The sequence below is a fragment of the Callithrix jacchus genome, chromosome 7 (genome assembly GCF_049354715.1).
Source record: "Callithrix jacchus isolate 240 chromosome 7, calJac240_pri, whole genome shotgun sequence".
NCBI lineage: Eukaryota > Metazoa > Chordata > Mammalia > Primates > Cebidae > Callithrix > Callithrix jacchus.
The window spans coordinates 103,244,569-103,270,055 of NC_133508.1; the positions used below are offsets into that span (position 1 = coordinate 103,244,569).

Consider the following 25,487-nt stretch of genomic DNA (forward strand, 5'->3'; position numbering starts at 1 on the left):
AAATTTTCCTTGGCTTCAGTGTGTGGCAAGCAGTGCCCATTTATTTTAATAGATACTGTACCAACCAGATCCCAATGTGTGTCACGAAATCCAGAAAACTGAACCCAGAAATGATGCTAGACACAGATAGAAAGGAGGACTTCAAAAATTCCTACGTGTTACTTTGGTGACTGGTGTGAAGGGATACTTTATAGTATCTTCTAAAAGCACAGTTACTTTCAGAAAAAATAAGAAAAATTTAAAGAGATTTAAAAAACAATATCATTAAGAATTGGATCTCTTGCCTCTAAAATTTCTAAGTTACCAGAAATAAAATAAAATAAATTTATTGGCTCTAGGTAATATAGCACAAATTTAATAGTTTAAAATCTCGGGCATGTAAAATGAGAACAGATTATATACCAAAACACTATTTGTAGCAATAATAGCCATGGGAATTAAGTATCTGACCTGGGAGGCCCCAAAACATTAATCTCAGGAGTATCTATTAGAAGGTTACAAAATCTGAAAGAAAAATCCTAAGATGATATTTCTTATCTTTAATATTTAAGGTAAAAAAGAAAAGGAGGTACATAAGAAAGGTTTTTAGAATTTTAACACATTAAAGACAAATAAATTATATTTTACATGAAAGACAATTTTTGAGTTGCAAATGAATGAACATGCCAAGGTACATTAAATCTATATACTATCTTCTCGATCTGGCTTAAGATTGATAAGAATGCATTCAGGCAAAATTATTTTTATAAATTACTCATTAATAAAAGTTGCTCATTTTTGTTGCCTATTCAAATTACTTTGTCTTGTCCTGAAATATGAAATTATGGAGAAACAATTCTGGTTTCAGGATATAATATAATTGGAGTTAATAGGTTTTTAATACAGTGTTATATTTATGTGTATATAAATATGGCATATTCATATATTTTTATTTTTCCCGTATAATAAAGTATAGTGGATTAAAGCATAAGTTTTGAAGTCAGATGTCTTTGGGTTCCAGTATTTACTAACTGGTTGACCTTGGGTAATTCATCTAACCTTTCTTTAATTCAATTTCTTTATCCATAAAGTGTAGATTATATACTTCAAAGGGGGTATTATGAGGTTAAATGTGATAATATGATAATAATGTATATGAAAGTAACTAGTACATAGTAAACTCTCAATAAATAATGTTATCATATCTTAGTTTCCAGTGTTTCTCTCTCTCTTTTTGCTTTCCTCACTGAGAAAGGCCTGGAACTGATTCTTTTCTCATAGCCCTTAGAAAGAACCAACTCAGCTGATGCCTTCATTTTTGGACATCAAGCTCCCAGAACTGTAAGACAATAAATTTCTGTTGCTTAAGTCACCCAGTCTGTGGTATTGCTAGGAAGTACTAAGGTAGTGTTATAACAAATACTTTAAAATGTAGAAGTGGCTTTGGAATTTGGTTATGGGCAGAGACTGGAAGAGATTTGAGGTACTTGGTAAAAAAAAAAAGATCTTGATTGCCTCCAGGAGACTATTGGTAGGCATATGAATGTTAAAGATGCTTCTGATGAAGTTTGATACAGAAATACAGAACATCTTCTTGGAAACTGGAGGAAAGGTGATCCTTGTTACAAAATGGCAAAGAAGTGGCCTACTTGTGTTCTAGTTTCTTTGTGAAAAATAGAATTTACAGGTGATGAACTTGGATATTTAGCTGAGGAGATTTCTAAGCAAAGGGTCGCAAGCACATCCTGGTTTCTCCTTGCTGCTAACGGAAAATTTGAAGGGAGAGACTAAATTGAAGAAGGAGTTGTTAAGTAAAAGATAACGAGAATGTGAAGATTGGAAAAATTCTCAGTCTATCTCCAGTGCAAAAAATGAGAAAACCTGTTTTGGAGAGAGCATCAAAGGTGTGACTGGACAACCATTTGCTACAAAGAGAAGTATGTGTCTCATTAATTCAGTCAGCAAGCTCAGAAAAAGCCAGAAAGAGAGATGTAATCATCCAGGAAAGATCTGTCAAAGATTCTCTGGTCTGGTGGCTTGGAATCCTGTGAATTGCACAGGAGGCCAACAAAATTTTTGAGTTTTATATCAGCAGAAACCCTGCAAAGTATGACTGAAAGTGACAGGACTGGGATGAAGTAAAGGAAAACGGTCAGACTTCTGGGGATTCTACAAGCAGGAAATGGGTTGATTGAACTATCTGTTAGCTTGATAATACAGACATCATTATCTTTTAAGAAAAGGGAAGAATGATCCAGAAGGTAGTTTAGAGGCCTGCAGAACTGCTTCTGTCATCATTGGCCCAGAGAGCACAAGCCTGGCTATACTGGGGCCATCTCCTCCTTGGTTCCAGAAAAGGGGACCACTTCCTTGTTTTCAGAGGGCAGGTCTGGCCACCAATGCTCAGGTCCTAGGAAACTGGTGCCACCACATTCATGGACCCGAAGGACAGAACGCTGAGCCAAAGAGGATTATTCTCAGGCCTCAACATCGAATGGAATTTTTCCTGCTAGGTTTTGGACCTATGATCTATTTCTTCCTTTTGGAATAGGAATGTCTGTCCTATGCCTGTCCCACCATTGTATTTTCAAAGCGTATAACTAATTGTCTGGATTTACAGGTTTCTAGATGGAGAAGAACTTTGCCCCAGGATGAATCATACTTCAGGTTTCACCCATTGTTGATTTGGCTGATTTAAATGAGATTCGGGGCTCAGAGTTGATGCTGGAACAATTAAGACTTTTGGAAGTGTTGATGGGGTGAATGCATTTTGCATATGACAAACAAGGACATGAATTTTGGGGGTAAGAAGATGGACTTTTATGGGTTTGTGTTCTCCTCAAATCATATGTTGAAATTCTAACTCCCAGTATCTCAGAAAGTGACCTATTTTGGAGAAAAGATGTTTACAGAGATTATCAAGTTAAAATGAGGTCATTAAGGTGGGTTCTAATCCAATATGACTGGTGTCTTTATTTAAAAGGGTAATTTGTGCCTTGAGACAGGATAAAGGGAAAGCCATGTGAAGAGCATAGAGGGAAGGCAGCCATCTATAAACCAAGGAGAAAGGCTTGCAACAGATTATTCCTTCATAACCCTCAGAGGAGCCAATTCTGCTGACACCTTGATTTTGGATGTCTGGCCTCCAGAACAGTAAGTCAATGCATTTCTGTTGTTTAAGCCACCACACATTTGTACTTTGTTATGGAAGCCCTAATAATGTAATATACTATTGTGTATGTCAGAGATTCAGACTGTATTATTCAAAAGTGTCTATCCTATTGTATAAGGATAGTTGAAAGAGTGTAGTTATTTAGGGTGGAAGAGAAAAGTACTAAAGAAAATATCTTTGCAGGCTATGTGTGACCCAGGAATCCTACTCTTGGGTATTTACCATAGAGGAATAACACCTTATATTCACACAAAAAAACCTGTACATAGATGTTTACAGAAGCTCTATTTATAATTGCTCAAAACTAGAAACAGCCCAATTGTCCTTCATTGGGTAAATAAACAAACTGGTACAGGCATACAATTGAATACTATTTGGCAATAAAATGAATGAACTATTAATAAATATAACATATTGGCTAAACTTCAAAGATATTGTGCTGAGTAAAAACTTGATCTCAACAGGTTAAACACTATATGATTGCATTTATATGATATGATTGAAAAGACATATCAGTGATGGAGAACAGATCACAGGATGCAGAGATTAGTGGTGGCAGGAAGGATGTGACTATAAAGGTGTAGCACAGAAAGTTTTCTGAGGGTGACAGAACTGTTATATATCCTGGTCATGGTGGTAATTGCAAGAATCTATATGTGTGTCAACTTTCATAGAACAGTATACCAAAAAAGTGAATTTTATTTAATGATAAATTAAAAAGCAAAACAAAAGAGACAAAAATAGTAACCAGGGAAGCTTTCAAAAATATATATATTCTTGTTTAAGACCAGCCTGGCCCACATGGTGAAACCTCATCTTTACTAAAAATACAAAAAACAGCCAGGCGTGGTGGTGGGCGCCTGTAGCCCCAGGTACTGGGAAGGCTGAGGCAGGATAATTGCTTGAGCCTGGAAGGTGGAGGTTGCAGTGAGCCAAGATGGTGCCACTGCACACCAGCCTGGGCAACAGAGTGAGACTCCATCTCAAAAAAATGTGTGTGTGTGTGTGTGTGTATATAAAGTATATATATATATATATATATATATATATATACGAGTATGTATTAAAGACTCTTTAAAAGTCTTTGCTAGAGCTCTCAGCATGCTTATATATCAAATATCTCCTCTGATTTTTACATATGTAATATTGCAGTGTTTTGATAATATGAAATATTTATATTGAAGAAAATTTGAGTTACTCTAAATTTAAATTTGAATTCTAGGATTTTATAGCAGGTCTTCACAAATAAAATCATATTTTCTTCATTAGAAACTAATAAGCCATCATAATGTTACTGAAATTTTTAAAATTCCTGATATGAACAGATTTAAAATAAACAGACTGTAGTGAACAAACAAATCTTGAAATTAGGTGAGCTGATCTTGATCTAACCTACTATTTTGGAAGCATTTTCTACATTGATATGTATTATGTACCCTTACAAGGCTCAGAGTAGTAAAATATTAATTTGGGAAATTATTGTTTCTGTGAAATAGCTTGCAAATGTCCACTTAAACACATAATGGATCCCTGCATATTATTCTTTTTTGAAAGAGCAATGAAGTGGATTTGATTTAATATTCACATGTGCTATATTCTATGATCTCTGTAGTATCACAGTTAGCTGGACTTACATAGGCAATTACATTTGAAATTTTAAAGTGTAAATAAATACTGTGTTATTTTTTTCTTATCTATTTCAGACAAGACTACTGACAAAATAGGAAACAATGAAAAGATAAAATCTCATTTTAGAGAAAGAGGTTTACCCAAATATAACTTTGTTTCCAACAGCTATGTCCCTAATATTTTATTCATTTGAAATCACCCTTTTTGACAATTTTCTGACAGGTTAATATTATCTTTGGGAACTGGAGTACCCTCTTTTAGTGTGGTTTTTACAACACCTACCATGGGAACAGCCTCCCCTTGCGTTTATGTATCTGACTCATCCTTGCTAAGATATCTTGATGTTAATAATGACCTAGGGAAGAAAGAGAGGAACTCCCTTAGTATTTTTATTCTATGTAATCTGCCTTCTCAGAATGTGCCTTGTGAAAGAAGCACCTAATTACTCTGCCAAAACCAGAAAGCACTGTAAAGAGAGAGCCTGGCAAGTTTCTCCTACCAGTCTGCCACCTAATGAATAGACAGTGTAACACACTGGTATTCTGCTTTTGCACTGCAGCAAGAATGTGAAAAAAAAAATAATAATTACTATTAAAAGAACAAAGAAATGTTAGCTAAAATGGTAAACATAGATAAACTGCTGTGATTTAAAAAGTTTCAATTTGGAATTCTCTGTAAGCTCAAGTATAAAAAGGATTCTGGCTGTAATTGCTTTCAAGACAGTAAGAAAAATCCAGTGCTAATAGCAGGGCATGATTTGAGGCACTAAATTTATTATTCATTCATATATTTAACTGCTAAATATTAATGAGTTGGAATACACAATGTCAGGCTCTGAAGATACAAAGGTGAATACAGTAGTTTATGTCCTTGGTGAATACAATAGTTTATGCCCTTGGAGAGCTCATAGATTAGGACAGGAGACAAATGAAAAGTATCATAACATATCACAAAGCATTCTCAGGGAGGCAGCCAATGCTGTTGGAGTATGGAAGTTGAGAAAAATTTTACTGAAGAGTTTTCTTTTGAATTTAGCCTTAATGGATGAGGCATGATATGCTTGACAAAGATAATAGAGAAGTAACACTTCAGACAGTGAAAACTGCATAAAATAATAAATATACAATACTTTGAAAATGCTACTGCTTAATGCCTATATAGCTGTTACTCGAATTTGAGAGAAATCATTTATTCCATTTTGTCTGATGCCCCCTCCTTTGTCTTACTCTGTACCACGATCAGCTATTTATTCATTCAATGAATATTTGTTTAAATACCTACTATGTAGCAAATAGTATTTTTGGAGTTGGGATTCTAGGATTGAACAAACAAAGTCCTCTTCCTCATGAAACTTAAATTCTATTGGGAGCAAACAGATAATAATAAAGTTATTAGGTAATATGAACTGTGATAAACAAGCCGTTAGTATTATATGGTGACAAGTACCATGGGAAAAAAAAGAAGCAGAATGGGGGAGGTTGGTAGTTTTAAATACGGTGATTATGGGGGACTTCATCAAGCAAGTGATATTTGGGCAAATGCTAAAGGAGATGAAGGAACAAACCATGCAGATATACTGGGAAAAAGGAAACTCGACCAACATTTTCAGTGAACAGAAAGGAAGCCAGTGTGGCTGAAGAAGGACCAGGTGGAGAGTTGAAGATGAAATAAGAGAGGTACTGCAGTTGTGGATGGCCATTGTGTAGACTTTGCTTTTACTCTAGGTGATGAGGTGTTACTGGAGGGCTTTGCGTGGGCAATTCTTTTTTGAATGGGACCATCTCTAAGAAACATGAATCCATGCTCAGGCTTCTAGGATACAAGCCTCTCACCTAGGATTCAGGTGACATTATCAGGTGGTACAGGCTAAAGTTAATCTTTCTGAAGCACCATTTCACTAAAGGTGAATAATTAAATAGCATCAGATGCATACAAGTGAGGTATTCACATCATCTTATAAAGATATCATGCTAAATAACTTCAGACTCAAGGATGCTACGTAAATGTGAAGATGAACTTCTAGCAATATGACTGGACCACCCTGAAAACATGAATTCCCACTTCTGTCCCATAAGGTATCCTCTGTTATAAAAAGCTTGGGTAGCATGGGTGTAGTGTAATAAAATAGACACTATAGTTAGAGTGGAAAGGCTTGGTTTTGAGTATTGGATCAACTCTTTAAAAGCTATGTAATTTTTGTGTCTTGATATTCTTATTTGAAAATGGGTAAGATAATGTACATTCAGTCTACAAATCCTTATTGACTGTCTATTCTGTGCTACACTGTATCCCAAATTCTAGAAATACAGTATTGAATAACACTCAACCCAGCCCTAAAGGATTTTATATTTCAAACAGGGAATTTCAACAGAATTTGTCTGAAATATTTATGAGAATCAAATAAAATAACATATTAGAAGTGCTTACTGCCATATGTGGCACTCAATAGGTCTGCAAAGAATGTTACATAAAAGAGTTGCTAATTTTCTAAGATACCTAGAAGACCATTTTCATTCAATTGAATACTATTTTCTTTTCAATCATGTTAGAATAATTCTCTAGCTTCATTTTTAAAAACAAAATAGAAAAACTGGGAGAATTTGCAATTTGCGGTGCTGTAGTTATACATAAGAGTATACTTACTGTTATGTATTGTTGTATAACAGCATACACTGTTGGAAGAGGCATGATTGTTCAGTGGTGTGAAGGTATCTTGTATAGCTTTATTTGAATAAAGTCTAATGGTTGCGTGTTGTTTTAGGAAAAGGAAACTAGCTAATGAAATAAATAGACATGATCAACAATAATTCAACTTTGTTAATACTGATAGTCTTAAATCTGTTTCTCTTTTAAAGCTTTTAAAAAATTTTTTTTGAATTATCTTTTTTTTTAAAAAGCTTCTGAATTAATTGTCTTTTTAAAAAAAGCTTCTGATTTAATTATCTTCTCAAATATCCATCTTTGTATTTGCAGAAAGTGGGAACCATGTTATTTTGGGTTCAATGTTGTGCTTGGTATAATATTATTGTATGCAAACTGCAGTTTCGTGCATTTAAAATACTTTCATTTTATAATAGTTGAAAAGTAGTCACTCATTAGAAAATTTATTCCAGGTCAACTTTTAAAGTTTAAAGGATACTGAATATAAAAATAATTATTTTCATCCAAAATAATTGTATTACAAGGATGTTAAATTTTAAAAGCATTTTAAAACAAAGTTATTATAGTGTCACTATAAATTTATAATATTTTTGGCTGTTATTAATTGACCTTTGTTTTCAATTCAATAAAAATCAAAATGTTTTCAATTTTTTTCACAATATTTGTAATCATAAATAATATATTATTTAATTTCTATTGACCATTTAACTATTCAAATCCTTCAATGATATTTTATTATGATAAGTTATTGATTCTTATTGCTTTGACAGGATATGAATACTAGAAATTTCATTATTTAAAACTGAGACAGGCCGGGCATAGTGGCTCACATCTGTAATCCCAGCATTTTGGGAGGCCAGGGCAGGTGAATTACTTAAGGCCAGGAGTTCGAGACCAGCCTTGCCTAAGTAGCGAAACCCTATCTCCCACTAAGAATACAAAAAATTAGCCAGGCATGGTGGTGGGTGCCTGTAGTCTCCTACTGAGGTAGGAGAATCACTTGAACCCAGAGGGAGAGATTGCAGTGAGCCGTGAGGGTGTCACTGCACTCCAGCCTGGGTGACACAGCACTCCAGCCTGGGTGACATAGCAAGACTCTGTCTGAAAAATAAAATAAAATAAAATGTAATTGAATTATACAAAATAAATAAAACTGTGACATACCTTTAATTTGAATTCTCAAATAATTCCCAGGTATCTGTTCATTGGTAAATTAATTGGGAATTACTCATTTCTCCTTCTGAGATGCCAAGGGCTAAGGATTATACATGAACAGGAAGGTTTTCATTTTATTCATTAGTTCCTTCCTAGGCACTTGACAGGGTATATAGATTCTATCACATAGACTGTATTTGCTTTTTCTTTTGTTCTCCTGGCTGTCTCTCTCAAATAGTATTCTTTGCTGAAATATAGCGTGGGATTTCTTTTTACTGTGCTTATGTTTACTTTTTCTTTGATAGCATTGCCTATCTCCTATCTTGTAGACTCATCTTTGATTTCAGTATTTGACAAAGCATCTCACTTTTTTATTTTTTAGGAGTTTGGCTCTAAAAACAAACTTTTATGCATTTGCATTAAACATTTTTTTTTTCAGAAATAAGTAATTCAGACTTTCAAACAGTCTGATTATCTTTTAAGTTTTGTATTTCAATTGACTCTCTTTGGTATTCCTAATATTCTTTCTAGAGTAGGTAGAGTTAACAGACTTTACGTGTTTTTGTGGACTTCACATCTTAGGATGATTCTCAAAATTTCTTTAATTGGGACCTTGGCTGTCATAGTAAGTAAAGTAAAACGAGTAATGTGGAATGCCACATGACGTTACATATATTGGCAATAAGAATTGGAAAGTAATTATAAATGCACTATTGTACTGCTTTAGGTAGGTTTATGTCAACATTTTCTTATCTAAACTGTTCACATATAGCTAAATCTGGGTTGTGAGATTTGCTGTAATATTTTTAGGAAGAAATTTCTAAAATGCTTACTGTATTTTGGCAGTTTTGAAAAGTAAATATGAGAAATATCTTTTGTAACTTCAAATTGTTATTTTATTTTTTGCTAATACATCATTCTGAATAATGGCAAAATCACATATTTTCATGTCCCAGTTTTAAGTCATATTATTGCTGGAGGAAAGTCCCAGCTTTGTTTTCATAATTCAGCAAATAATGGGTAGCATAGCCATATTTTCTCCTGTCTAATAATCTGTCTTCTCAAATAGGGCAGTTAAAATATCTTTAGATATTAAAAAAATGCATTAGAACCTACCTGAACAAAATTACCATTTTGTAATTGAATCAAAGAACATTCAACTGAGAATCAAAAAACCTGGGTTTTAGTTTTTGCTCTAACATCATCTGCTTATGTGACTTTAGGAAAGTTGCTTAAATTCTCCAGCTCTGCTACCTTGTCTTTCAAATGAGGAGCTGAACAAGGTGATTACCAGGATTCAGTGCAAGTTCTAAGATTCCATGACTGTGCTTTTATTCATAATATATTTTTGTTAGTTATTAAAATGTTGTTATGCTTTCCAGAGTAATACCTATAAACCAGTACTTTAAACTCTTCCTATAATGTTTGAACCACTTTCCCAAGGGCTGGTGTGGGTCTTATTTGCTCCTACATATAGGAGTTGGTCTGCTCTTATTTCTTAGTCCTTTAGCTATTTAGCACATTTTAACCAGAATATCTGACACAGATGAATATTTTATTTTTTGAGGCAGAGACTCACTCTGTCACCAAGGCTCGAGTGCAGCAGCATGATCTTGGCTCACTGCAACCTCCACCTGCTAGGTTCAAGCGATTCTTGTGTCTCAGCCTCCTGAGTAGCTGGGAATACAGGTGTGTGCCACCATACCCGGCTAATTTTTGTATATTTTTTTTTTAGGAGAGAGGGGGCTTCACCTGTTGGCAAGACTGGTCTCAAACTCCTGCCCTCAACTGGTCTGCCTGCCTCGGCCTCCCAAAGTGTTGGGATTACAAAGATGAGCCACTGCACCCAGCCCAAATGATTTTATAAGGGTAGAAGACTTCACATCTTAGTGGGAGAATTAAACATCTCCGTTTTTCACTGAAATCTTACAGAGAATCATTTTTTTGTGTCATTCTTGCTGATGAGCCCTAGTTCTGCTTTGTCAAATTTATTTGAGATCAGGCTGGCCCTTGTGACAATCATTGCTGGTATAGACTTTTCATAAAATCCAGAAACTTCAAGCACCACTATATTCTTTCTACTTCCCCATGTGCCTTTTAAAGTATAGAAGCTGTATTTCAACATATATCTGGATATCAGGTTACAGTGATCTACTTTTGGACTTGAGGCATGTTTTGGACTCCCCTGCCCATGGGTCTCACTTGCATTCCTTGTGAACAAAAAGCACACACACTCTCAAATGTATATGCCCACACACAAGTATACAATATCTTGTACACATACCTGCACGCACACAAACACATGCATAGTGCTTGACTTTGGACTCTGCGCTTCAACTGAGAGTATTCATTTTTCCTGGTTGTTACCTTCATTCCAGTTTTGATGAGCTTTGCTGTCAAAGTGGCTGTGCGTCTAACACAGAGTAGCTGCTGTTGGCAACCCATGAACAATGAGCTTAAACAGAATGAGGGTAATGTTTATGGGAATAAAGATTGGGCATTAAATTCCTTGGGGGCATGAACTAAATCCAATGTTTTCCTGTTCGCTGACATTTTTTATATTGATGCTGTTTTGGATCTTCTAGAGAAGGGAGGGGCAAAAAAAAAAAAGACTTCAGCAAATCAGCTCTTTCTTTCAAAAATGGAATTCAGAGGCTATTTTAGTTAGCTTTTTTTTGACAATCTCGTATTTAATCAGTTTTTACTGTGATAAAGACAGCCTCACAAATTTTGTGGAAATCTAAAGCAATGAAGGGTGTTGTTAAGGGGGAAACAGAGTGCAGTTGTTTAAATAATCCTGGACCAATAGCATTTGGTAGGTGGAGTTACTGTTGTGTGCATTACAGAGCAAGATAATTCTGAATGAAGACTTTAAACATTACACATGCTGGACGGTTTCTGGGTCTGCTCTTTGTGCACACAAAACAAGTGACTAGGTTTTGCTTACTATCCATTAGTGAATGCAGCTTGTTGGATAATTTTTTTAGGAAAAAAACACGTAAAGGATTTATCAGAAGACCTTATGAATATTTCATGAGTTGATATATTCAGCTGAATGAATTCAGTGAGTGTCAGTGTGTAGCTTGCAGACAAACCTCATCCACAAGGAGGCTACTGACATTGGAAGCACTTTGGCGCATTTTCAGAGGCAAAGCCAGCCTGATAAAGCTCCTTGTGACAGCCTGACTTGCCATTCTTCGAGTATGCTGCTGTTGCTCTGAGAAGCTCATACATTGGAGTCACAGCTTCATAAATTAAACTGGAAATAGTTTGCAGACTTATCAGTCTTCTAACCTGCAGCAGTGTCTCTGCTATGTTTGAGATTTTTGTTTTGGATGGTGAAAGCTAGCACTCCTTACAAGACATGACAGCAAAAGATTCTTCAAAGGAACTTACTGCTTCTGAACCTGAGGTTTGCATAAAGACTTTCAAGGAGCAAATGCATTTAGAACTTGAGATTCCGAGATTACCAGGAAACAGACCTACATCTCCTAAAATTTCTCCACGCAGTTCACCAAGGAACTCACCATGCTTTTTCAGAAAGTTGCTGGTGAATAAAAGCATTCGGCAGCGTCGTCGCTTCACTGTGGCTCATACATGGTAAGACGAGACTTGGAGATATCTACAGTGCTTTTCAGATTCTTGCATTAGCACTAGTGATCTAGCAATGTAGAAAATGGAACATTTGAGTTTTGTTCCTAATAAAAACCACAAGTGTGAAATAGAGAGAGACCAGGTCAGCTGAAGAATACATAAATGTACTATGTGCTAACTTGTCATTGTGCTACTAGCTATTTCCACATAAAATATGTTTTTAACTGTAGAATATTTAAAATTGCTGCTTATCAGAATACATAGTTAATTCTAGGTAGGTAGAATAATAAATGAATTTTTAAAGTCAGTTTTTTTGTTTCATCTCTGTTGAGATGGTGGGTGACTTTTTTGTTTTGTGATTGTTGGTGATTTAAACAAAATAATTTTGGGACATGAGTGAGTCTTTTATTCTTAGTTCTAATTTATTTTTAAGATAATATAAGTATTATCAAACTTAATTTATTGTGCCACCATGTTTATAGTGTATAAACCAGTGAGATTTTGATTTATTGACTTATCTTTACACTACTTAAGGAAAGCGAAAGCTAAGTTCCTACTTCTGAAATTCCATGGTTACTTTATGATTCCAAAATGCCGTTATTTTTAAGAGCCTCTTTTCTTAAAAAAAAAAAAAAAGAACCTTAACATTTATAGATGTTTTTGTAATGCCCAGCAAATAAATTCAAGAATGCTTTGTAAAACTTGCACTGAGCCCACCACCTTTAATATTTATGTTTTCAAGGTATATAAATATAGTAGGGTAACCTCCTCAAACAATATAATGATGAAATATGAGGAAAAAACACAACAAAATTAAATCACTTTTACTGTAAAAGACAGGCCACTTCAGATTTTTTGGAGAATATGTTTTCTTTCAGATTAAAGTACCTTTAAAAATTAGGTAGCTGTACCTTAGTTTTATCTAGCAGGGACCATAGCAGTAAAGGGAGCTTATACATCTTAAAGGCAATTCTAATACCGTGACTTTGTGACTCAGTGCTGGATTGTCAATCAACATTATAAAATGAAGAAATCTGATTTTTAAAAATTAATATTCACTTGAGTTATTTTCTGCTTATCTAAAATGTTTGTCTGCTTAATCTACTGCATAGTGCATTGGCAAATTAAAGTTATGCCTAGAAAGATATAGCTTGCCTTTGATGGATACCACATGCTTAGCCAACACATACTTTGCCTGGCATATATGATGTGCTTATTCTTGCTTTCTGACAATGGACTGTTCATATATTGGCTTTATTGCAGAATTTCTTTGGTAATCTTCTCGATGTATTAAATCACGTTGTTTAATTGTAACCTCTTATTTGCAGAATACACGTGGTTAGTCTTTCAGAGCCTACCAATGGTGGTAACATTTGTAGAAATGGACGGTTTATGTATAAGGATGTGCTGATTTGAAGAAGTCCTCTCTTTTGTCCTTTATCCCACCCCTAGAGAGATTTATATAAACCTACTCTTAATTAGTTAGGAAAATAATATATGTAGGAAATATATGATTAATAGATGCATATGTTTTCTTACTTGAGTAAATATTAAATCACTAGTTTGATCAAAAGGATATATTTTTAGATAGCTAATTTTTAGATAATAATAAGTCTTCTTAAACCCTTGGTAATATTTTTCATAATACAGAGTTTTGGTTCTGAATACAATAGTGTGGCCTTTCTTTTTCTTTTAATAGATTTTTGATTTGCTAGGAACATAGAGCTATAAATACTGGAGTTTTTTACTTTTCCAAAGAACCCAAATATTAAAATAATTAAAGGGCTAGTTTTACTCATGCATTATACAAATTTTCTTGCAGCAAGTTGTAAAAGGAACAATTAAATGATATCTGAGGTTACCTATGCTGATAAGATGATTTTCTTAATTGAGTTAAAACAAAATTTTACAATTGCCAAAAAAGAAAACATAGGACTTTGATATAATGCTCTATAATATAGATTAAAATGATCCATTAATCATTAAACTTATAAAATAACTTTAGTTATCACTATGATTCATTTTCACCCTTTATTCTTCCAACTCACACATTTCCCTTCTGATGTGTCTCAGTAAAACTATATCACAGTTTATTTTCAGCTCATGATTAAGTCTTTATTTATATTTATTTGTATTGTTTTATCTGAATATATGCTTAACATTTTTCAAATTTATTTTCATAAAACATGCAATGAAAATCTCTTTCTGGAAAATGGCATATATCTTATGTATTTTCAAATCTTAAGATTTTTTCAAATCTTAAGAATTTTGCCTTTCCCAAGGGAACCCCAATAAAGGCACTGGCCTAATGCTTAATGCATTCCCCTTGCTCCACATTTTTGTCTCTTGAGCACCCTAAGGTCTCTCCAATGAGTATATGTGGTTCTTTATGGGCTGCCATATCTCCTGTCTCTAAGACTTGTGAGTGTAATAAACTTTTCTTTCTTGAGTCTCCAAAAAATTTTATGTGCTTTTTTACATTAGACGAAATGGTTACATGAGGAAATAAGAGCATAAGTACTTTATTTTTCCTCTGTCATAGTGAAATGTAACCAGCTTTTCACGATCAACGATTGGCATTTTCCAAAGCATGCACTTAAGTTAGAAATTCCAAGATATGCACTTAGAAGTCTCTAAAAACATGTTATTACTTTACAGTAGACAGTAGGCTTCTTTTAAGAAGATTGGATTGTTTTGATTCCAGCATTGAAATTAAAGTAATTTTCATGATGAAGCTAAACAATGCAGAGGATGCAGTTTATATACAAACCCACTGAACAGTTTTTATTTGTAGATTTCATATTTTAGTCATATGAATGTGAAGTTCTGGCTTTGAAAACCCAAGTTATGAATGGTAGACTAATGGCAGAAGATTTAAGAAATATTCATGAAATCCTGACTCTGAGATTGTTTAAAAATATCTGAAGAAATGTAGCTATTCAATGTGTTATCACTAATCAGGGTATTTACAAAATCCTAAATCTGGAAGGAATTTGGATGATTATCTCATTGCTTCCTTTTACCCTTGGGCAGGACCACAATCACTCCATCTTTAACATATGGAAATCTGTCCTACTTTTCAGACTCTAAAGAAAATAATTCTAAAACCTCACTTAGTACATAGTCTTACTACTTTATAGTCCAGGTACTGAAAAGTTATTGTTCATAATTAATTTATATTATTTATATGTTATATATAATCTGTTTTCCACTCAGTGGATATTATTAATAAAAAACTGCATAAGAGTTTGCTTGAATCTGTAGATCATTATTAATTGGTGCTAGAGTTTTCTTTTTCATTCACTCAACATATGTAATTGAGCACTGCTGTGAGCATTGAAGAGAAAAAAAATCTGATTCAACCCACATGTATTCCAACACCTACTATATTTTAAGGTTTTTTTTTACTAGAATGTCTGCATATGTTATCTCATTTAAGTTTCATTCGGAGTATAAGTATACTCCAAATTCACGATCCTTCAAATATTACCTTTGGCAGATATGAAAAGTGTTCTGAATTGCTTTAGCTTCTTCTAGGTGTTTATATTCCATTAATCATCATTTTGAGTCTGAACCACCATCTCAAATTTCCAAATTTTTCTTTGAATTCTGAAACCCAAAAGTGGATACCACACTCTTTGTTAGATGATATGAAAATATATAGATATGAAGCATGTAATAAGTTGCAAAGTCTATGGAACTTTCAGCATTAGTGAATTGGAAATTTACTGCCAGAGTTCTCAGGTAAGCATAGTGTTTATCCCCAACCCCACATGAGGGATGACAACTTTGGAAGCACAGTGTTATCCTACCTGGTCTGTATGGCCAGTCTGTGCTTGCCTGATACTTGTCACAGTGTCCAGCTTTTATAACCTTCCCTTCTTTGTTGATGCCTCAACCTCAGTCATCAGTTCTCTTTCATCATTAGCAACGTGATGCTCTCTGAAGAAAGCTACGGCAATACTCTTGAATATATCCTGGGCCCACCGCACCCCCCACCCCCACACACACTTTCTCGTTGCATTGCTGCTCTTTTCTGGAGCTCTCTTCTTATACTGGTGAGCACCATCCTCTATCCGTCTGTCCATCCTTGCACATAGGAAACAATATTTTTCTAATTAGAAGTTAGTAGGAAAAAAGAGACTTGTGTTCGTTTTTCTCATTTAGTTTTACCTATCTATATCTTGGACATCTTTTCTCATTTTAACAAAGCTTCATGAAGTCTTTACTTGTGTATCTGATATTTGAATACGAAAGTTTTAAAAGCCATAGTTAGTACTCTAAAGGGACTTATACTTGGCAAGACAACACTGGATTAGGTGGAAAAGAATAGGAAAAAAAAAAACAGTGAATATGGTACATGATTGGCCTTTCTCAGAACTGTAGACATGCTTGCTGTATTATACAATTTAGTCCTAGTTCGTTAGCTAAATCTAGTGAATCTGTGCTAGCATTATTGATCAATTTCCTCAAATTCTTTCTTGGTAATATTTAAAATTTTTTGACAGATGTCTGTCTTTACATATTTATTGGTCGAACATTTGTTTGAACAAAACATTTGTTAAGAGCCGACTATGCACCAGGCTTGGCTCTGGATTTAGGAGACACAAAATGAGAAAGAGTCCTTGTCTTCAAAGAACTCCTATACTAGCTGGAAGACAAACTTGTGAATTAATAATTAATCCATGGCATGGGAATAATGCTACTGAAGTGTGTTGTTCAACTTGTCATGAGAGCACAGAAGAAATAACTACCACTAGAGAGTGAGTCAATGTGTTAAGGGAAGTTTAGAGAAAAGATGACATTTTTGTGGAGTTGTGACAAATGAATAGGAGTTTTCTAGGAGAAGAATGGGGAGGAAAGGTATTCTTTTGGCCAAAGGAGTAATAATTAGGAAATCCTGTTAACAAATAATAGAAATAATAGCTCTAATATATTCAGCACTTATATAATGTGATAGATATTAGTTCTAAATGTATTTTCTCATTTAATCACATAAAAACCCCATGAGTTATATACTATCATTTTCATTCTATAGGAAAAGGAATAAAGGTCAGACAGCACAAGTAATTTGTTCAAGTTTACACAGAAAATAAACAGCTGAGTTGAGATTTGACTCTGAGCATGAGTGAAAGTACACATAGTTCACCAGGGTTTCAAGCCTAAGGATGCAAGGCGGGAAAGCTAGGAAATAAGACTATGTCAGTAGACTGAAGCCATTTGCTAGGCCTTCCAATATCATGAACAAGACTTTGCCTTTAGCCCATCCATCCTCAATGGGGAGCCATGACAGGTTATGAGAAAGGGATTGCCATGTATCATTTTTATTTTGGAAAGGTACTTTGCAGGTTAGGTGGAGAGTGGATTAGAAGATGAGGAGTTTAAAGGCAAAGGGAAAAGGGACAATGTGCATTTGAGATATAATGACTTTACTTATTTTGTATATCACATAACATTGAAAACTATGCATATGACATGCTTTATAACTTAACAAATTATGGTTTATGGAAACTGAAAGGAAAGCATGTGAACTTGGTGTCTCTTGCATTTATCACTTACACTATGATGCTGTACATAGTACTAGCTGGTACAATACCCCACATGCATCAAACAATCAGCAAAGGTGCATGGGAGGATGGGCACATCTGGGGAAAACCCTATTAGCTCATTCCTAATTTACTAGAGATGCTTTGCATTTTGATTTAAGTGCAGACTCCTAGTGGGTTTTGTTTTTAAATAGTAAGCATTATCTTAGTCCACAGTCTGGATCAAATGCCAGTAGAAATCTGTGCCTCATAGCCTGAGTCTGTTGTTTTAATCAGAGCAAGCATTTTCTCAGTACATCTATAAATAGTGTTTTCCTCACCTTTTAGTCTCCTAAAGTCTTCAATATATTGGATTTTTAAATACTTACTGTAAAAAGGGCTTTGTAAAGTAATGGTGACAATCCCCAGGACACATGCCAGAAGGTGGCCTAGCAAGCTTGCCAGCTGCCTTACTGCTAAAGGCTAAGCCCATTTTGCTAAATCCCACTTGCTTTCTTTTTCTATTTCTTTCTGTTTTTTTATCTCTCAGTTTTTCTCCTTGGATGTTTACAGTGCTTCCTTCTCTAACATCACTGTCAATGCACTTGCGACATTATGCCAGAAGCATTTAAGTGATTCTTAGAAAAGAATCTCAAATGCTTACCATGGTTTTCAGGCCCTATATTATCTGGCCCCAGGCTGCTTCCAACCTAATCTCTTGTTCTCCAGTCCTGTGAGCCTTCTTTCTGTTCTTCAACAAACTAAGCCTATATACACTTCTGGGCCTTCGCTTGCTTTTCTTCTGCCTGGAAGAAAAGTATCTGGATGTTCACATGGTTTCCTCTTATGCGCATTCAGGATTCTACTATCTCCAGATATCACTATCTGGAGAGGTCTTTGCTGGCCCCCCTATCTAAATAGAACCCTTTCACCTTCTACCTCCTTGTCTCTTTGACAATCTATTACTTGAAAATAGATTATAGACGTGCTTATTTGTTATATTGTTTTATCCTTTTATTGTCTGCCATCCCAGCTAAATTGCATGAGGGCAGAGATTCTGTCTTGTTTTCTGTATCCTGAGAGCCTACAAGAAAGGCAGTCATTTAACAAATACTTGATGAATAAAATAATGAATGAGTATGGTTTCTGTTTCCTGCTCTTTATTCTTTGAGCACTTTTCCTTTAGCTTGAGATGAAGGAAGCGGAAAGGAAGCTTTGTTGACACTTACTCTACAAGCATCCTTCTCCATTCATCTCCCAGTAGCTGTGCTCCATTTCTGTCAGTACAGCTACTCTGATTTGCTTTCTATATTATATTCTAAGATATTGCAGATACAGGTTTAATTATAATATCTCACTAGAGCCTAAGTGCTTTATATGATAACCTATTTAATTAAATCACCATGTACAAATCATACTACGTAGCCTGTAGTACTGTAAAGTAAATATTTGTCTGTAGCACTGTACAATTATTTATTTGGTTATTCTTCATGCATCCAGTAGCACGGTTGGTGCTTCAACTCAGGAAAGCTCTACATATCTTTCACCAACTGCGTGAGGAGAAGTGCTGTATGGAGGAATCTATTTGTTATTTTGTCTTCAAAATATTTACATAGCATACATTAGAATGCTTAATTATCTCTATTTTTTTTTTTTACTGATGCAACATTTACAATATTAACTCTAGCAGCAGCTCAGCTACAGTAATTTGAGCTTTTTATAGGATTTCCCCAGGGAACCTGGAAGGAAGAAGTCTACGACTTGCAGAGTGAGGAAATTGCGAATTAATAACCCTTGTAACTCTAGAAAAGACATCACTGGGAGGGAAACTATTCACTTGGTTTTGTCTTATTTTTTTTTCCTGAACTAGGAGGTTGGGGATCTCTGTCACTGGTAGTATTTTATTTGACATAAATATGTTTGAATACCACTATGTATACTTTAGGTTGAAATGAAAAGTAACTCAACTTCTCAGGTTACTTCTTACTGGAACTTAAGGAGAGTGAGGATGACTTCTTCTCAAGACCTTTGTGAAAGAAAATGCCTATGAGAAGATGTGTTCCCCTGACAGACCCAGGCTTGTCCTCCTCTTCCTAAGTATACCTGTTACAACTCAGGTTTATTGAAAACTATGCAGATTGGAATTAAGGGGGTGGAGGATAATGTGACTTCAAAGAGTGCTTCTTTCAAACTGTATTTTCTGGAAAATCAGTGTTCTAGGAAATTTGGGAATTCCTTGAAAAGGAGGGTGGTGATGATCTGTTTCCTGGTTCTGGGTCAGAACAAAGCAACATGGATGATCATATGCTTAGAGAATTTTGGAGGATTTTCACACAAATTCCACAATCTCCAAATACTTGAAAACTACCAGTTTAAGAGTTAAATGAATATAGAGAGAAAACAATGTTTAGTTGTGCTTGATAAAGTCACAGACATTTTCAGGTAATTTATAACATTGAAATTATCTTCATCTAACATGTCTAGGAATGGCAGCAGGATAAATGAGGAGGAGGATAAATGAGTAAGCAACTGTGGGTCCATAAGACATCACTGGTAGTGAAAATTTAAAATTTCAAAGTTGGAAGAAAGTACAATGAACACCTTTTACCTAGATATACTAATTGTTAGTGGTTTCTCTTATTTATCTCTGTGTATAAAATCATATATATGTTTTCTTAATGTTGAAGAGCACATTTAGATGGAGAGCAGTAGTTTTGGGATCAAAAGAAAACTCATATTTATTTTAAAATATGAAATAGTTTCCATGTCATTAGCATGATGTTATTACAATTCATCCATGTTGTTGCATTTATCAGTAGTTTATTCCCTTCTATTATTAAGTGGTATCCCTTTGTATTGGGTATACTAAAATTTGTTTATCTATTCACCAACTGGATAGAAATTTGGATTTCCAGTCTTTTGGCTATTATGAATGAAGATGATATAAACATTCATACATAGTTTTCTGGGTAAACATATATTCTAATCTTTCTTGTGTAAATATCTTAGAGTGGCATTGATGGGCTTTATGGTGAAGTATATATATATATATATATATATACAATATATATATATATTGTAATTTGTCTTTTCTTTTTTTGAGACACAGTCTTGCTCTGTCACTGGGGCTGGAGTGTGGTGGCATGATCTTGGCTCATGGCAACTTCTGCATCATGGATTCAAACAAGTTTCATGCCTCAGCCTCCTAAGTAGCTGGGACTACAGGCATGTGCCAGCACACCTGGCTCATTTTTGTATTTTTCATAGAGATGGGTTTTCACCATGTTGCACAGAGCGGTCTAGATCTCCTGGGCTCAAGTTATCTGCCCACCTCAACCTCCCAAAGTGTGATTACAGGCATGAACCACCATGCCTGTCCTAAAGTATATGCTTTACTTTATAAAACGTTGCTAAACTGTTTTCCATCATGGATGTACCACTTTATAGTCTTCCTAGCTATATATGAGAGTTTTATTATTCTGTATCTGAGAGAGCATTCTGTATTGTCAGTTTTTAAAAATTTTAGTCATTCTAATAGGTAAGTAGTGGTAACTTACTGTGATTTTAATTTGCATTTCCCTTATGACTAGTAATACCGAACACCTTTTAATGTCTTTATTTGCTATCCTATCTCTTTGGTAAAATAGGATTGTTTATACAAGTCATGTGTCAGTAAACTTTGCAAATATTTTAATTCTTAACAGTGCACTAACAGACTGACAAGTTTTGAACACATTTGTAGTACCATTTAAAAAAAGAAAACTATTAAAACAGTTCTAGTAGAGGGTTAAAGGCATCTATAACAAAGTATGATTTTTCTTGCTAATAAATTTCTGGTTTTCATCACTTAAATTGGCTTCTAAGAGGTGATGTCTATAACGTTAAAATTCTTCTTCCTCAAGAAAGGATGCTTTTTTTTAAAAAACATATATCTATAAGAATGAAACACTGTATAATGTCTTAATGTAGTATACTGTTTTACAGTATACATGGGGTTCTATCATTGTATAATTTTGGTGTTATCTTGAATTTATTTTTTATGGTGAATCTTTGTTTTATGTGACTTTATTTGGAGTCAAGAAAGCTAGGTTGAGTATCGTTATTTTACTTTGATTTGCTATTGAAACTTTGGATCAGTCCTAGACCTAATTTAAATGTCCTCGACCTCAATTCTTTTATTAGAAAAATGGAGAAAAGAGTTTTATGTTCAAATATTTTCAAATGTTAATTTAATTTAAATGTATCTACCTAGACTGTGAGTTACCTATTTCTTGAGTTTATTAAAGTACTTAGAACAGTGCTTCAAGCATTGTAAGTTGTAAAATAGATGTTACTGTTTAATTATCTGACTAAATCTCTAAACATACACAAATATGCACATTATTGTCAGGGTTGGTTGGAAAAGCAGGAACTAGTTTTTTATTTTTTTGAAAAGCATCTGTGTATGGTCTGTGCCAATTTGAGAGTCAAAGTGCAGATGAGCTAGTTAAAAAATGCATTTATAATATCCACAGAGTGACAATTCAGTATACTAAAATAACAAAATACTATTTGCTGTCATGTAATAATCACATTCTTATGAACGAAGCTAAATTATACCAAAATGCACTAATTATCAGAAGACCCTGTATCAATAGCTCACATTTCCAATAAGAAACTTAATAGTCTTGTTTTGCTCTCATCGATACATTTTTAAAAACCATTTATCATCTTCCACTGTGTGGAAGAGAGGAAGAGAACCACTTTGAAGTCATTCCACCCACTTGAACCAATACGCTTGAAAGCAGAAAGACAAAACAAAACATAAGAAGATGCCTTGTCTATTTCAGGATCCGAATATTAAAAGCCAATATAGGATTCAGTGAACAAATGCCTTGGAAGAATTTCAGCCTTGTTAAACTTATTTATCTCAAAATGTCTCCTTTCCGTCCTTTCTAGTCCTCTATAAAATTAATAAGCTGAGACTATTCGTTGCAGCATATAGGATCCTAGCATGCTTCTGTGGCTTATTTGTGCTGTAATTTCCTCAGGAGTTTATACTGGAAATCTTTACCTCACCATCAGGACTATTTAGGCTTGAAGACAGGTCGGAGAAGACAGGACAAATAAACTATGGGATCCTAGTCTTTCTCGCTGGGGTCCTAACTGCTCAAAACTTCCTCCTGAGATTTTGCTGTTGAAATTTGTATGCAAATTTCAATTTCATGGGATTAACCCTGGCTTTTGTCTTTACCTGTCAACCTGCTTAGCCAGGTATGAGTTCATCCATAAAACAGTGTCTTTCACATGCTTGTTTACCAAAATGACATAGAGACTTTAGGAGGCCAGGTGATATGATGCAAAAAGCACAGCATTTAGTTTCTAACTGCACCTTTTACCAGACACTAGTTTAGAAAAACTAGCAAAATTAGAAAAATTAAATTATACTTGTATTTCATTAGGCCTCTGTGAATGAAGATTAAATGAAGTAATGTGTGTATAATCCCTGGCTAATGGCAGGTAATAAGCAGTCCTTAGTTCACTAATGTATCGAGAGCTTATGATTTTGAATAAAATTTATGTAATATGTATTATACTGTAAACTACTTAAAGATCTTTATAACATGGCTTAATTAAATCAGTTTTCACTGAGCAAATGTGGTGCATCTTAAATCCATTCTTGTGGACTACTTGGATACTATTTAATTTCATAGGATATAAATATCATAAAGCCCATATTAATTGTCCTTACCACAATAAAATAAAAAATAAGTCCTTATGCGTTATGACATGTAATCACTCACATTCATCACAGAGACCATTTCAAATTGCAGATTTTGACTATAGCATAATCTTTTTTCTTTAAAATTTTACTTACTTTCTTGAATTTGATACTTTTTCCATTAGTTAAACTATTAATAGATACCAATGAAGCACTGTTTTTTTAGGTTAATGTAAAAAAAATTTAATGGTCTTTTCAAAGTGCCAGAATGTCTCTGAAGTTGTTTTCCTTAGTAGGATCTAACCTCCTAGTGACTTGTTTATACAAGAAACTTTATTCATGAGAGGCAGTGGAAAAGTGCCTAGGGATTTAGATTGACAGAATCTAGACATGTATCCTGGCGCCACCACTTACAAACTGGTTATTTATTTATTTACTGAATGGAGAAAAAGTAATCATTTAACTTTTGGGAGCATCAACTTCTTCATCAGTAAATTAGAGATAAAACAATAAGACTTATTTCTCTACTTACATATTACATGGTTACATAATATTTGCAAATATTAGTATGGTTGAGAAGCATGGGAAAAGAAAGATAAAGATTACTGGGCAGAAAGTAATGGTACTGTATTGTTAACATATACAAATCAATGTGCTAGATTTAAATGCCACAGGTATATTTGGGTGTATGTAAATATCATTCCATTAATAAATATTTTCAAATACCATACACTTTGCTCCAGACTTCTTTTATAAAAGAGGGAGGAGTTTCTGCTGTATGGGACCAGGTAAGTGAGAGACTGGAGACAGGAGATAGACTAAGTGGTATCTTAAGATCTCATCTACACCATGGGTCTTTATATCACTCTTATGCTTCCTGCAGAAAGATAATAATGAGCTCATATAACCAATATATAGTGAAGTGAAAGTTGCATTTAACCTTTATTCAGACAACATTTAAATCAAATTGCTCTTTATTTCTTGGTCATTTCCAAGAGTATTTAAGGATGAAAACAAAAATAAAAGTTACTGCTTTTCCTTTGAGAAAGGCTTCCTTCTCACATCATCTTTGATCAGGCTAGTGTGTCCCTTGGCTACTTAAAGGCGGGAAAAGGTCATATCTTTAAGACCAGGGGTTCTATTTAAATGAATTGTCATTGAAAAATGGCTATTCAGATCAGCTCAAAGCTTAGTAACAGTGAAAAATAAAGTAAACTACTTTTGGGTTTCACGAGTATCATGACACGTTTCTGGCTCTGTCAAAATTAATACAAATAAGAGTTTTAGGAACGTATCTGGAAATTGTAGCTTAAATTAAGCAACTGCTTCATCTGAATAAAGCTTTGCAGAGCCTAATATGAAGGAACTATCTTCATGAATACAGTGCTTGCTTGGGATTCAAGGGATTTGAGTTTTAATGCCAGCTGAATCCCAAATGCCCACGGAGCACATATGCATTCATTTGCTGCTGGTAGCTTTTCTGTCAAGTGGGATTAATAATTACCTGCTCTACCACCCTTACCTTAGGTATTATGGTGTGAATATTCAATACCGGTGTTCATAGAGTACTCTGCTTTTTTGCAAAATAACATGGAAGAAGCATTCAGAAAGAAAAAAAAAGGTTTCTAAAAAAGTTTTATGCATATCAGATTTTCAAAAATGTGTCTCAGCTTTAGAATGCATTAATGAATTTTGTATTTTATGTGAACCCTAAAAATGTTCTTGTCAAATACTTAGTAATCTGAAAGCTAACATAATTGTTTTGGGTTTCTTACAGCATTGCTGCATTTGTGTATGTTAGGCCTCTTTCAGTGGATAAACACCAGATGGACATAGCTTAGTGAGTTCACTCTGATGGGTGGCTTGCATTTTTATTTTTTTATTGATTACAACCAACAGATATTTATTGGCGGATAATGCAAAAAATGATGCACCATGCCATCAAGGAGCTTTAATCTGGGCAAGGAGAGTGTATAGTCATTTAGCATGTGAAATAATTTATTTTGCATAGATACAAGTGTTAAAAGCATATAAGTATAGCCAGGCATAGTGGTTTGCACCTGTAATCCCA

The 25,487-nt window shown here is 34.4% G+C and overlaps 1 protein-coding gene across 4 annotated transcripts in view; it reads left to right on the forward strand.

Moving 5' to 3' along the window:
• PDE4B (phosphodiesterase 4B) overlaps positions 1 to 25,487 on the forward strand; it is a 701,553-nt gene that overhangs the window by 316,853 nt on the left and 359,213 nt on the right. Inside the window, exon 1 of one of the 4 annotated variants that reach the window (XM_002750924.6) lies at positions 11,789 to 12,196. The exons of the other annotated variants lie outside the window; for them this stretch is intronic. Coding sequence (XP_002750970.3) covers positions 11,961 to 12,196 — 236 coding nt within the window. The 5' untranslated portion in view covers positions 11,789 to 11,960. Of the gene's footprint in view, positions 1 to 11,788; positions 12,197 to 25,487 lie in introns of those variants that run through there. 4 annotated transcript variants of the gene reach the window in all.